At 42.7% G+C, this 14410-nt stretch overlaps 2 protein-coding genes across 3 annotated transcripts in view; one reads left to right on the top strand and one right to left on the bottom strand.

The window, feature by feature from the left end:
- Positions 1 to 10386, bottom strand: part of ABCA5 (ATP binding cassette subfamily A member 5) — a 71739-nt gene extending 61353 nt beyond the window's left edge. Inside the window, exon 1 of one of the 2 annotated variants that reach the window (XM_053892353.1) lies at positions 10236 to 10386. The gene's annotated coding sequence lies outside the window, so the exon portion shown is untranslated. The remainder of the gene's footprint in view (positions 1 to 10235) is intronic. The other variant, XM_053892352.1, reaches the window with a different exon arrangement.
- Positions 8196 to 10300, top strand: LOC128774146 (basic salivary proline-rich protein 4-like). The gene is made up of 2 exons (XM_053892210.1): positions 8196 to 8239; positions 9544 to 10300. Exons 1-2 carry the CDS (start codon positions 8196 to 8198, stop codon positions 10298 to 10300), a joined length of 801 nt encoding a protein of 266 aa, XP_053748185.1.
- Positions 10387 to 14410: the final 4024 nt, after the last annotated feature.

Here is a 14410-nt window from a genome sequence, read left to right as displayed (position 1 = left end):
ACAGTAGATTTCTCATAAGAAACTCTATAGCAAAACTGTAATAGTCATACACTGCTGGTGGGAGTGCTGGATCAGCTGCTGAGGAAAACAGTTTGTCAGCTCCCCAAAAAGGTGAACAGAGAATTGCCATATGACCTCACTATTCCACTTCTAAATATATACCCAAAAGAACACTTCTACGTATATGCCAAACAAACGGAAAACAGGTATTCAATCAAGTGCGTTTCATGCAGGGTCACAGCAACACTATTCATTCTTGCCAACAAAAGACTGAAACAGTTCACGGGGCGCCTGGGTGGCGCAGTCGGTTAAGCGTCCGACTTCAGCCAGGTCACGATCTCGCCGTCCGTGAGTTCGAGCCCCGCGTCAGGCTCTGGGCTGATGGCTCGGAGCCTGGAGCCTGAAACAGTTCAAATGTCCATCAACAGATGAATGGATAAACAAGTTGTGGTATATACACACAATTAAATATTATTCAGCCATAAAAAGGAATGAAACACTGATACATGCTACAACATGGATGAACCTCCAAAACATTATGTTAAGTGAAAGAAGCCAGACATAAAGATCAAATATTATGTGATTCCATTTATATGAAATTTTCAGAATATACAAAGCCATAGAAATGAAGTGCAGATTAGTGGCTGCCAGAGGCTGGGGAAAGAAGAGAAAAGACAGAAACTGCTTACTGAGTAATGGATCTTACTTGGAAGTGATGGAAACAAATTTCATCTTAATAATTTATCTATTTTTTAACAGTATGACCTAACTCATTGTCACAAGTCCAGTATCCCCCTTCCAGCATAACTTTACCCTCTGGAGGTCCTTGGAGCTCTTTTTGCCAGTAGATCTCTGTTGGAGGTATCTTAGTTTTTCAAAGAGGTTGGTTATATTAAAGCTGAACTCAAGAGAAGTGGCCAGGGACCCAACTGCAATCTCCGTGGTCCTTACTCCAATTTGCTTATCCCAGTAACCCAGTCTCTGCACACCAGAGGGTGTTGAGAGGGCAGCTTGGAAGACACAACAAAAATGTCCCGTTAGGCCATCTTCTACAACATTAATTATTGACTTGCTGTATATAAACCTATTTGATGGGGGCCACTGGGGTGACTCCCCTCCAAAACAAGAACAATCTATTCCAAGCTGGCTAACCATTTCCACCTACATTAAAAAAACAGGCAACTTTTTAGAGGCAGCTTGTCTTACCCAAAAAAGTAAATATAAATTAAGTTTGGATTAAATAAATGTCCTCTTTACATGCACAAAGAAGATTTTTTTTAATTTAACAGGATTATAGACTTTTACTGTTTGTGTTTTTTCTATTTTCTCAATTTTTCCATTACTGTTACTTATACATTTAAAAAATTACACGATTAGATGTACTGTAAAAAAGCATCAAATAAGTAAATTAAAAACAACAAAACTAAAGAAGTCAATAGAGGATACATAAAAATAAATTCTTTCAACAGTCTCATTAATGTTACATCAGATTCTCTAGATACTGATAATCATCTCTAGGCCAAAAAGAAGAAACGAACAAAAAAGAAAGAAAAACTACACTCATTCAAAGATGATTTACTACAACACAAACAGAAACATTAACCAGTACAACAAGAACATTCTGCCAAAACATATTGATTTACTGAGCACCAATGAATTATTCATTCAAATTGAATGCTGCATGCTTAAGTCTTCATTTTTAGAAAACAGGCCTCTCATAAAACAGCTGATGGACTCACAAATGCTTTGCTTCCTTGAGAAGTGCTCTCTGAACTCAGGGTTTAGTCTTTAATAGGCTTGTCTGAACTCCATGAACTTCTGCACCCATCCCACCACTAATCAGAGCTCTTTAAAGTAAAACTTACCTCTACCTCCCACTCACCCACCCACCATGCCAAGAGACAGACAAACATCACCATCACCACGACTACCACTCTACAGCTACCCCTGAGCTCTATCAATGAAATTTTCTCCTGGAAGTATGAAATTGTTAACTAAGAGATCCAAAAACTGGAGTCATGGAAACAGTTACATTAATGGAAACATTTAAGAAAGAAAATTCAGGGGCGTCTGGTTGGTTCAGTGGGAAGAGCACAGGACTCTTAATCCGGGGGTCGTTGAGTTCTAGCCCCACATTGGGCATACAGCATACTTTAAAAAAAAAAAAAGGGAGAAAGAATGTTCATGCACTGGCAGTACTAAGCTTTCCCCTAAAGTCTGAAACCTACTGTGCCTAAGACTTGGTTTTTCTTTCTTAGAATGTGAAATGCCCTATTATCCACCCACTGTATTTTATTTTCACATAAGTGGCCAGAATCAGATTCTATTTCTCACAAACAAAAACACTTAACCAATGTAACAGTGTGTGTTCTTAACCCCATGGTTAGAGTACTCATAAGGACAATATTGATTTTCAAAGTGAAGCATGGCTTGAACAAAGGGGAATGTTAAAAATTTCCCCACCTCCCCTTCCTATTAAGTGAAGAATTCCACAGATACTTACTAATGGGAATGTATAGGGACAGATAAAAAGTTGAGAACCACTGAATGATGTAAAGGTCTTCAAGTTGCTTTAAAATAGTATTAATAGGGAAATGTTTCTATAGAAGATAATATACAGAAGATAATATAGAAGATAATATAATATAGAAGATCATATACAGTGACTTCAAAGAAGTCATTGGTATCTAGTCAATCCGTGGTTTTATGTCCTTTCCTCCAAAGCACAAAATCCCTTCATAAGCAAAAGGTGCTTTTATGTTGTTTTCCTTCTGCTCCTGAGCTCTATTCTTTAGGTTGGTTTTTCTTTCCTCACCCTTTTCCTTAGTCAAATGGTCCTGCATGCCACTGTGCCCAGGTCTCTCAGGGAATACTTTCTACTTATTGGCCACATAATCTCATCAATCTGAGGCTCTGTTGACCCGTCATCATCTGTCATCCCTCTCTACCAAAAAGATTCAAAATCAACACAAACATAAACTAAGCTAGCAGTTTATTTAATATTTATAAAAAGAAGATACTGCATCTGCATTTGACTTTGATATTTTAAAAAGATTTCTATTTTGAATTAAGAGATTTTCAATAACCTCTTTTTAAGAAGAGGTTAACCTATCAGGTAAAATCCCAACCTCACCTCTTCATCTACTTTCATCTCAAAGAGTAAGTGTATGTACGTACTTATTTTTTTTTAAGTTTACTTCTTTTAAATGCAATAGCAAGCAGAGGAAGGGCAGAGAGAGAGAGAGAGAGAGAGAGAGAGAGAGAGAGAGAGAAGAAAGAATCCCAAGCAGGCTCTTTGCTGTCAGCACGGAGCCCCATGTGGGACTTGAACCTACAAACCGTGAGATCATGACCTGGGCCGAAACCAAGAGTCGGATGTTCAACCAACTGAGCCACCCAGGCGCCCCATAAGTGTATGCATTTAAATTTAGAGGCAGTGCGAGCCCTCACGTAACTACTGACTTTCTGCACCCTGGCACTATTCTCCCCTCCCCCAGCACAAATATCAAAACAACCAAAACACAATAGGCTATAGTAAATCCAAGCATTATCTTCAAACATGCTGAAAGAAACTGGAATCAGTATAAACACTCACATAATAACGATACCAAGAAGACACTCCAAAGTCAACAATGACAATCACAAGAATAATTAATGCCTGATGTAGTAGAATGGTTAAGAGTGGGACCTCTGGAAGCAAACCAACTAAACGTGAATCCTGCCTCCACCACTTACTAGCCTTGAGACTTTGGGCGACTTACTTAACTTTTTTGTGCCTAAGTTTTCTCATCTGTAAATGAAATAACAATAGTATCCACTTCTTTGGCTTATTGAAATGATGAGGAGAATTAATACATGTAAATAAAAATTAATACATGAAAATGGTGTCTGCCACATGGCAAGCAATGATACGTGTTGAGGACTATGGTATATACAATCGGTACAACTAATATCCTCAAAAGGATAACAAAGAATATCATATTCATGAAACAAGAACAAGGCAATTAAGAAAAACCTACTTACAGAACCTGGAAATCAAACAGACTGATAGAAATAAAATTCTCAATAGATGGGGTGAACAGCACCTGAAGGCAAATCACTGAGTTAGAAAGAAGACTTGAGTCAAGGAAATCTCCTAGAATGGATGGTGAAGGACAAAGGGACTAAAACGATTAAGAAATCTGTTAAGAAATTATAAAGATGGATCAGTATAACTGACTATAGACAGCAAGATGGAGTCACTCATGTCAGGCAGGGGCCTGTGTCAAACGGTGACGCAAGCAGGTAAGGTACTGACTGCAGCTACCAGATATCGCCGAGACCAGTGACAGCTGACGACACCCAGAACTGATAACAAGGAGAAGCAGAGGAGGTGTGCAGGGCCCAAGACTGATTAAATCCCTTTAAGAAGGGAGGGTTTTTGCAGCAAGTGTCACTCTTCAGACAGGACTCCTCGAGGTCCGACGGATCAGAAGTAGCTGCTGCTGAAGGCTCCGCCCGACTGATCTGCGAAGAGAACCGACACCCCTCACCGCTCAGACACAGTAAGCAGTAAGTGCCGGGAGCTGACCCAGACCAGGCCCAGGCCTTATCTCAACAACGTGCCCACTGACTGACTTCACGTTCGGTTCGTTAACTTCCTACCCTCTGTGTTATCTTGTTTGTTGTGTGACTTGTCTTAGGTTTTGCTTTGTGTGCTGTATACGCCAAGTTAGTCACACGGTGAAATGTCACTGAGTTTGGAATCCTGAAACTGCTTTACGCTTATGTCACTCCTGCTCTATGACTGAGTAAAGCTGACATTGTGGAAAGACACAACTCATGTGTGCGCCTTCACAGCGTGCTCATGACCCTGACCTACGCAAAGTAACGTTTCTTACATTCATGAGCTCTAGTCTAATCATGTGAAAATGTTACATTTCAATAACCTTGAAGTTATTAAAGTTATTAAAACATCTTAAAGAAGAAAAGCCATTGGCTGCTCGTTTCCTTCCTGACATGAAACACCTGGTTTGGCGGTCTGGAAAAAAAATGAAATATTCTTAATGTTAATTCTTCATATAACTTTGAGTTTAATTCTTCATCAACCTTTCATCTAAACAGTAACTTCAAAGCTATAGTCAGGTTTTTGTCAACAGACGCAACGATGGACATATCTGTGATCCTAACCCCTCCAATCTGGCGTTAAGTAGGCCCAACTGAAAGGGGCCATCGGGATAAATCTGTCAAGGTCTGCCCTGCGTAACAATGCAAAGTACTAACTCTACTGTAAAAGATTCCTGGCAAATTATGGGTGCTTAGTAAAATATTTTGCTTCCTCTTCTAATATTGAGACCCTACTGGCTCTGAGAATTAATGTTCGTCCTTTGGGGAAAAGACAGAAAGAAAAAGAATAAAAACGGGATGCCCGCAACTCACACTGGTACGGTAATCACAGAAGTCCCTTCTTCTCACTCCCATCCCCCCCTCTTCTGCAGGGTTGCGAATGGAAGGATGTGGGAAGGCAGTGCTTTCTGTACCGAAGCCAAAGATAAAGGGCTGGTCTCTGAGATGAAACCAACTCGTAAGGGTGGGGGAATGAGGTTTCCTGAAAGAAAGGTGGAGATCCATCCCGCGGAGGTAACATGAAAGTGATGCTTCTGACAGAAGTGCATAGCTGAAAACAAGGCTGCAAAGTTAGAAATGAGGTGTGGCCAGCAAGGGGACATCTGTGAAGTCTTTAACTTCTCAGGTGCCTTTTCCTGAACCATAAGAAAACCCATATTTAGCACAGAGCTCTAAATGTCCTCTTCCTACGCTATAATTCTTTTTAATTATCCCAGACTTTATAGCCTTATAAAGGCATTCAAAAGAATAAAGGGAAAAGGCAAGAAAGGATGCTTAGCCAGCCCACATTTGATATTGTAAGTGGGAACAGAATCACACAGACAATACCCAGGAGCACACTTACTAGTGACACAGTTCATGAAAGTCATGGCAGAGTTGGAAATGGTGGAGAGGACCATACGTCACAAGCAGCTTTTTTTTTTTCTAATTTTTTTTTTTTAATGCTTACCTATTTTTGAGAGAGAGAGAGACAGAGACAAACTTGAGCGGGGGAGGGACACAGAGAGAGGGAGACACAGAATCCATAGCAGGCTCCAGGCTCTGAACAGTCAGCACCGAGCCCGATGCGGGGCTCGAACTCACAAACCGTGAGATCATGACCCAAGTCGAAGTCAGACGCTTAACCCACTGAGCCACCCAGGCGCCCCTTCGGCTTTTTGAATAGACAACACATAGGACTTTCTCTTTTGCAGCATATACCAGAAAATGATCTTTGAAAGCACAAGCTAATAACTGAAATACAATAAAACTCCTAATGGTGTATTTTTAACAAAACATATTTCTTGGAAAACATAAAACTTGATATAGTTCCTTGAGGCACCTGGGTGGCTCAGTTGGTTGAGCATACAACTTCGGCTTTGGTCATGATCTCATGGTCTGTGAGTTCAAGCCTCACATCGGGCTCTGTGCTGACAGCTTGGGGCCTGGAGCCTGCTTCGGATTCTGTGTCTCCCTCTCTCTCTGCCCCTTCCCTGTTCATACTGTCTCTCTCTCAAAAATAAATAAACATTAAAAAAAACAAACAAACTTGATATAGTTCCAGCTCAAAGCCTTACCAGTAGAGTATCTAACACTGTCCAAAAAAGCCAATTCTTAACTGCTAAAAACAATAACAAAGACATAGAAATAAGGGTACAAACTTCTGCTGAAGCATTTTAATATTACTTTTCATTGTTCTGCAGCATAACTGGGGAATGCACTGTTTGTTGTAGAGCTTTTAAATAATAATTACATATGTTTTAAACACCTAATATCACAAAATGTTTACTCAAGTATTGAACTTTCCTGGATAGAAACAATTCATCCTAAATCTGTAACTTGCAGGAAAATTCAAAGCCCACTAAAGCCCATCTTCCTTTTCTAAAGTATTAACTTAAAATAGAGACTAAAAGTTATATAATCCCATATTCAATGTCAAATATTTATTTATTAATTTATTCAACAACTATTGATTATACCTGCTATGAAACGTATGTTACCTTTCTCAAAGCAATAAAAAATGCACAGGAGTCTTAGAAATAATTGTTACAGAGAAATAATTTGGAGTGTATTACTTTTATTTCTGAGAGAAATGAATCCAGATTATATCCTATAAAATAAAGAAACTGAATCATCTTGGTAAGAGATGTGGTCAGTCACCTTTTTAGTAAGCTTCAAAGATTTTTGGAAAGGCTCTTTGCTGAAAATGTTCCCTATCTCCAACAGATAACTGTTAGAGATTATTCTTACCTCACCCAAGCAGTGCTGATTATCACTCCTTTCTTCCACATCCATAACCAATAAATTAACTGCATTTACTACACTGTGCCATCATCACTATTTGTTTACAAGTCTTAATCTTGAACTTGACCCTGAGATCCTCGACAAAAAAGACTGCCTTATTTATCTTTGTTTCTCTACCACCAAGAGTGATATTATAGCCAATATCTTCTTACTGCAAATTTCTTTATCAGGGGTTGCTAAGAGTCCTTATAGATCTAAGGTCTGCAAACTACAATGCAGGAGGTAGGGGCTGAGTCCAGCCCACAGCCTGTTTTGTACAGCCCATGAGTTAAGGGTGTTTTTCACATTATTAAATGGTTAGGGGGACACAAGGAGGGGGGGAATCGAAGAATAATATCTGTGACATGTAAAGTTACATGAAATTCAAATTTCATGTCTATAAATAAAGTGTTATGGAACACAGCCATACCCATTCGTTTCTGTATTGTCAATGACCCTTTCTGTACTACAACGGCAGAGTTCACTGATACAGAGACCATATGGTCCACAAAACCTAAAATATTCACTACCCAGCTCTTTACAGAAAGTGTGCTGACGCCTGTTATTGATTAAAGGAGGAAAAAAAAAAAAAAGAAAAGTGGTACATTCACTTAACACTTACTAGGAAATTTATGCATCAAATAAAATGGAAAAAAAAATAGACACTGTCAATGACTTTGCAGATAGGTAAAATTTACTATAATGCACTAAGTCCAATCGGGGAAAGAGTGGAATGGACGTTTCAGGCAAAGAAAAAGAATGGAAAAGCTAGAATCCCAAAAGGGTATGACTTGTGTAAGAAACAGGGATTCCCGTGACATGGGGGCATGGGCACAGTGAACCGGGGCAAAGAGGCAGGTGTCTGCTCTAGGTAATGGAGATGGGTCGTGAAATACCTTGTAAGCAAAATTACGCACCTTTATCTTGTGCCCCCGTACATAGGACCCTACATTTCCTCTACTTTGTTTTTCATACCTAAGAATAATTGTTTAATTGCCTGGCAATCATATATTTCACTAGTTCATTCGTTCTCCCAATCCCCAAACCTCCACTCACTTCTACCAACAGCCACACCCTCAGATTAAAACCTTGGCTCCTACTTCACTGAAAAAACTGAACGGCAATCGGAACAAATTTCCAAAACGCCCCACTATCCCTCCTATTCCTTCTACCTACAGCTATGCCTAAGGTAATGTTAAATATTTCAACAATGGGCCATTTCGGCCTAAACTGGTGGACTCTTGTTCTCTTTAAAAATCTGAACCGTAAGAGCTCCAACAGAATCTGCTATTTAGGGTTTATTTTTTTGGAAAGAGAGGTTAAGAGCATATTTGGCAGATGAAGTGAAAGAAACTGCTGCCAAATTACATCACTGGTTTCTCAACTAATAAAAGCACGGTAAAATTTAACTTAACAGGGGATAAGCCATAAATACTCTCTTCACATGTTTTAAAACTGACCGAAGGGAGGGTAATAATAAAACAAAATACCGTCCACGTGATTTAGCCTAAATCTGATGACACTATTTTTTTTGCTGAAAACAACGGAATGGTCCCCACACAACGCATTACCCCATCCCTCTTCTTACGCGTAACAGGTTCCTAAAAGCTTGAGCTTACAACTGTTCTAATCCAGTTAATTCACATGCTAGTAAAGATTACGAATTTGTAGAATATTACAAAATTATTTTATATGATCACCCTCTCAATTGACTCAAGGGCAGAGTTTATAAATCGTATTCACCTTGGTACTCTTCCCACGTAGTATCTGGAATACGAAAGACACTCCAATGATCACGTAAAATGTTAATAAATTTGCTTTCACCCCGACCGTAAGACTTCCTTACATCCAACCCTGTCTAAAGGGAAACAACACTGGAACAGCACATACTGATGCCTTAACAGTTTGCCTTGTTAGGTAGTTTGATTTTAACCCAAATACCCCGAGAGCCTTAAGTGTCCTCCCTAATAGTGTTTTCTCGTATGGAGTCTTCCCTGAAGATAACCCATCACATCGCTCTCTTGGGCGGGCACAAAATCTAGTGGATAAAGCCCCAGGATTTAGAGGCAGGCATCCGCGGGTTGAAATCTCACGTCCACCTTTTTGCTAGTCGAGACCTTAACAAGGCACTTAACGTCTCTGCGCCCCATTTTCCGCCTGTGCCCCACCTCCTAGGGGTGCCGCCAGGACGAAACGAGATGACAAGGAGCCTGGCTCCCAGCGGGGAGTCCCGCCTATCTTTTCCTCCCCCTCTGTTCCGACAACACGTCCCCGACAGAAAGCACAGGACTGTGCATATTCTTTCGGACTCATCTGTCTAAAAACGTGTGCTCGGGAAGCCTCGGGAGCACGGCAGACACCCCCCCCCCCCCCCCCCACATTTCCAGCCACCAGCGACTCAAGCCGAGGCACCGAAGCCTCCCGCCTAACCAGCCTTCTGGGACGCGGGGCGATTTGGGCGCCGGAGCCCTTCCTCGAGTCCCGGGGATCGCGTCCTGAGCCCGGCGCCTTCTCCTCTCGCCCAAACTCCGGGGGACACGCGCGGTCAGGAGCGGCGCCGAGCGCCCGGGCGCGGGGAAAGGGAACGAACCCGCACTGCATTTTCCCTCCCTCGCCGCCCGGGCGAGAGACACCCCGGCGGGGACACAGCGGCCCCCACGCGGCCCGCCGCAAGCCGCGCTTCCTCCCCGCGGGGAGCTCCCGCGGTCCCCCTCGGCGCGCCGGCTCGGCCGCCGCCCCCCCGCCCCCCGGCCCCTGCGCGCCGCCCCTCTCCCTCGCCGGCCTCTCCTCGGCCAGTCACTCCCGCGGCGGCGGCGACATCCACCAACCCCCCCCAACACCCACGGCGGGCCTCAGGCCCCCCTCACCTCAGGGCCGAGCCGCAGCGCGGCGAGGCCGGGACGCGCTCCGCCTGTGGAGACCGCGCGGGTGACGGAGCTTGCAAACGGGAGCGTGTGCGGGAGGGCGCGGCCCCGCGCGAGCGCGCGCGCGCCCTCCCGTGCCCTCCAGAGCCGCAGGGCGGGCCACGCGCCTGCGAGGGGAGCGCGCGGCGCCGGAAGCCAGGCTCCGCCTCCTGCCTAAGACCCCTGGGGGCGGGGCTCCCGGAGGATGGGGATCTGCAGGCGCGCGCGTTCCCGTCGTTCGGCTCGGCGCGCCCCGGCGCAGGCTGGGGTCCGTCGCGCCCGCGAGGCCGGCGCACCTGGGGGCGGGGCTCCGGGGGGGGCGGGGCGAGTGGGGCGCGAGGAGGCCCGAGCTCGCGCGCGTACAGGCGCGCGCCCCCAGCCGCAGAGCTTTGATCACTCAGCAGCCGAGGCCGGGTCGCCTGGGTTTTGCACGTTCCTGGGAGAACTCCCCAGGCTCTCCCCGGAGGCACAGGCAAAACAAGGAGCCTGATGTCAGGGACTCGGGTTTGAGTCCAAACTCTGACACCTAGTAGCGTGTGCCCTTGACCTGCGGCCCTGCCATCAGTTTCCCCGGTGGCGTCTAGTTTTAAGAAGCCTTGCTAGTATGTTTCCCTGCTTTTGAGTGGTTCTCTCCCAGGACTGCATTTCCATTCACTTTGCAGCTCCCACTCTTCCCCGCCGCAGTGTCTGGGTTGCAGTGTCCTCAATTCTCCTAACTGCTGCCTCGTTCCTCTATCGGACACCACCCTGAGACATCTGGACACTGAGGATGCCTTTAGATTCTTGCCCTTAGGAGAGTCTGGGAATGCGGCAGATCCTGAATTTTCCAAACAGTCTGACACGTGGGCATCTGTGGGGGAGACTGTAAGCCGCACTTATTTTTGCTAAAGGTACAAACCGATGTTTTGAGTTTTACTGCCCGAAGTGACCTAAATGGTAGTCAAAAGTTACTGTAAAGGAAAGAAAAGCTCACAACTCCAGCGTTACGTATTTTCCTCTACAGATTTCAGTATGGTCACATTTCTTACACAGTTCCTTACTCTGGGGGATTTAACTATACAAAGGCTTTTTAAAAATTCTGTTGATCCTGTGTACGTCGCGTATTTTTACATATCTTTGTTTTTCTGTTTCTCAAAGTTAAACCAAATCTCTCCTACAGTCACTGCTGAGTTCTACCAAAAAAAAAAAAAAAAAAAAATCAAGGAATCAGGCTTTATTTATCCTACTGAATATGGATTAAATGAGAAATTCAAAGAGTTTTAGCAGAACCTATGATGATTAAAAATCTGGCAGTGGGATTGGGGCAAGGGGAAAATAGAATGTTCTAGAAACTATGCAAGAAAACTGAAGAAGGCAGGTAATGAAAACTATTCAACCATGTATTTTTTCTCCTTTGAAATATCTAAGACATTTTCATTACAAATTCACAAGAATGAATTCCTAGTGGCCCAGGATTTGTGGACAAGTATGTAAACGAAGACCAAAGATAAACTTGGTAAAAATGTGTTGTTGAAATGTATATTCATCTCAACTCTGCAATTGTACTTCTCACTAATACCCTCAACGTGCTCTATCTTCAGAAGTCTCATTTTTCTACCATTATTCTAGGGATTTATTTCCTGAGTTTGTAATTCTTACAAGGTTCTCTGTCATTCATTCTGTCTGCTAAGGTTTCTACTGTTATTTCAAGACTAAAACCCAGTTCTCTGAAACTCTTCTCACCCCATACAAAATGATCTCACTTTCCTCTCAACTGCACACATGCTTCCATCTTGTTCGTATCATGTTACTTATGTACTGTCTTTTAATGAAATTTTAAGTAGTCTGGGATTAAGAGTTTTTTCTTGTAGGGGCACCTGGATGGCTTAGTTGGTTAAGGTTAAGCGTCTGACACTTGATTTCAGCTCCGGCCATGATCTCATAGTTCAGTTCCCGGGATCGGGCTTCTCTCTGACATTGTGGACCCTGCTTGGGATTCTCTCTCTCCCTTTCTCTCTCTGCCCCTCCCTCGCTCACACTCTCTCTCCCTCTCTCTCTCAAAATAAATAAACTTTATGTTAAAAAAAAAAAGACTTCCTTAAAAAAAAGTTTTTTCTTCCTTCTTTTTTTGTTAATGTTTATTTATTTTTGAGAGAAAGTGTGAGTGGGGGAGGGGCGGAGAGAGAGAGGGAGACACAGAATCCGAAGCAAGCTTCAGGCTCTGGACCATCAGCACAGAGCTTGACACGGGGCTTGAACCCAGGAACTGTGAGATTATGTCCCGAGCCAAAGTCTGACGCTTAACCGACTGAGCCATCCAGGCGCCCCAAAGAATGTTTTCTTGTATCCATCTGAATTTCCAGATCTTACGCATCCTTGTATGCAGTATCTGTTACCGAGAACACTACTGATGAAAAAGCACATGTTCGAGAGTATGCAAACATTATCGTCATTATCCCCACAAAATCTCACCACTCGCTCAACAACATCTGCCTAATAAAAGAAAGAGAGAAGATACTAAATTTTTCTTATAGAATGGATCACAAAATTAAGATGATAGTATGGTTTGGGGAATAATAGGGAGAGAACACTAAGACCATTAGAGAAAAAGACGGCTACAAAGAAACAAATTGGCCACAACATATTTTATTGTCTCTTTTAGCCAGCTGTTTATAAGTTGTTGTGTACCTTGTAAACAATTTAGCCACATAATCTCAATCTGAATTTCCGTGGTTACCAGGTCCCAGTACTAAATAAGCAGCTGCAGGAGAGATGTTCCTTTCCAAGCTTCTGTATCTAGGAAATAGCAAACAAGCCATATTGCTTGGTTGTCATAGTGGCAACTCAAATCCCCATATCTCATTAACAGATTTCTAAACAAATAAATCACATGGGAATACGTAGATCATAGAAGTCAGAGACTGAGATTTAACAAGTTGCCTAGCTGAACAAAATAAATGATGAACCAGAATTTTGGCAGTATTTAGCCTAGAGAGAGAGAATGAGGCTCGCCACCCTTTTCCCGATGTCCCATCAGAACATTATTTTGCATGATGATCAATACAGTGAAAATTACATATACCATTTGTAAATTATTACTATTAAGGACTCTTTATAATTTCTTGTTTTTAAACATTCACCATTTCTACAAGCTAAAAAGAAAAAGTGCCAACAGAAGGGATGTGGTTTCTAAATTCAGGGTTTAAGTTAGGTATAATTTAGAAGAGTTTCAAATTAGAATCTTTTTCTAGAATAAGGCAAGACAAATAAAGAAGCAGCATTGAGTGACAAAATAGAAAGCGAATCTTGCCTCTTTAGCAATAGAATTCCAAACCACCATCTCAAATGTGGCTGAGGTTGCTATTACATAGCTTAGGGAAATGATGAATTAATCATGGGAGGAAGGTTGGAGAAGAGAATGACTTCTAAAGGTAGTTTTAGTTTGTCTGGTTTTTATTACTACCACTACTGTTATTATGACTGTTGTTTTTATTGCTCTACAAAGAATTTCAGGTATTATACTTCCTTTGCGTTTCTCCAAATAGGAAAATTAGGGGGTGCCTGGGTGGCTCAGTCGGTTGGGCGTCCAACTTTGGCTCAGGTCATGACCTCCCGGTTCGTGGGTTCAAGCCCCGCGTCGGGCTCTGTGCTGACAGCTCAGAGCCTGGAGCCTGCTTTGGATTCTGTGTCTCCCTCTCTCTCTGCCCCTCCCCTGCTCATGCTCTGTCTCTCTGTGTCTCAAAAATAAAATAAAACATTAAAAAAATTAAAAAAAAAACAAACATGAAAATTAGTCAAGGAGATGAGTATTTGACGAATACCTACCCAAATTTGATATTTAAAACAAAATCCACCAACCCACAAGTGTATATCGAGTGCCTAGTGTTCTTGCTTAGCAAGAACCCCAACTTTGCAGGTGAACAAAAAAATGTAAAGAAATCAACAATTATTCTGAGAGACAACAAAATAAATAAAGAGCATCCAAGGGAAGGTAATACTTGCCTCACTGTTCTGTGATGTGGCTGGCACTAACTAGAAAGTGCTATACAGAAAACCAAGGGCTGAAGTTACCAGGTACCTTCAAGAGAGAAAGGTGGGAAGAGGAGTTTCACCAGCATGGAGAATATGATAGAGGGGACAGGGAAACAAGCCTGCATAGG

This window comes from Panthera pardus, unplaced genomic scaffold (assembly GCF_024362965.1).
Source record: "Panthera pardus isolate Hobbes unplaced genomic scaffold, ASM2436296v1 HiC_scaffold_3, whole genome shotgun sequence".
Taxonomy (NCBI): Eukaryota; Metazoa; Chordata; class Mammalia; order Carnivora; family Felidae; genus Panthera; species Panthera pardus.
The sequence above is the reverse complement of the archived record's forward strand: the minus strand, read 5'-3'. Positions and strand labels throughout refer to the sequence as shown.

Bases quoted from the DNA above. Each gene is read 5' to 3' on its own strand.
- LOC128774146 (XM_053892210.1), top strand. From the start codon at position 8,196: ATGGGCACAGTGAACCGGGGCAAAGAGGCAGGTGTCTGCTCTAG. The intron at 8,240-9,543 runs GTAATGGAGATG...CCCACCTCCTAG, and splicing joins GAGGCAGGTGTCTGCTCTAG to GGGTGCCGCCAGGACGAAAC.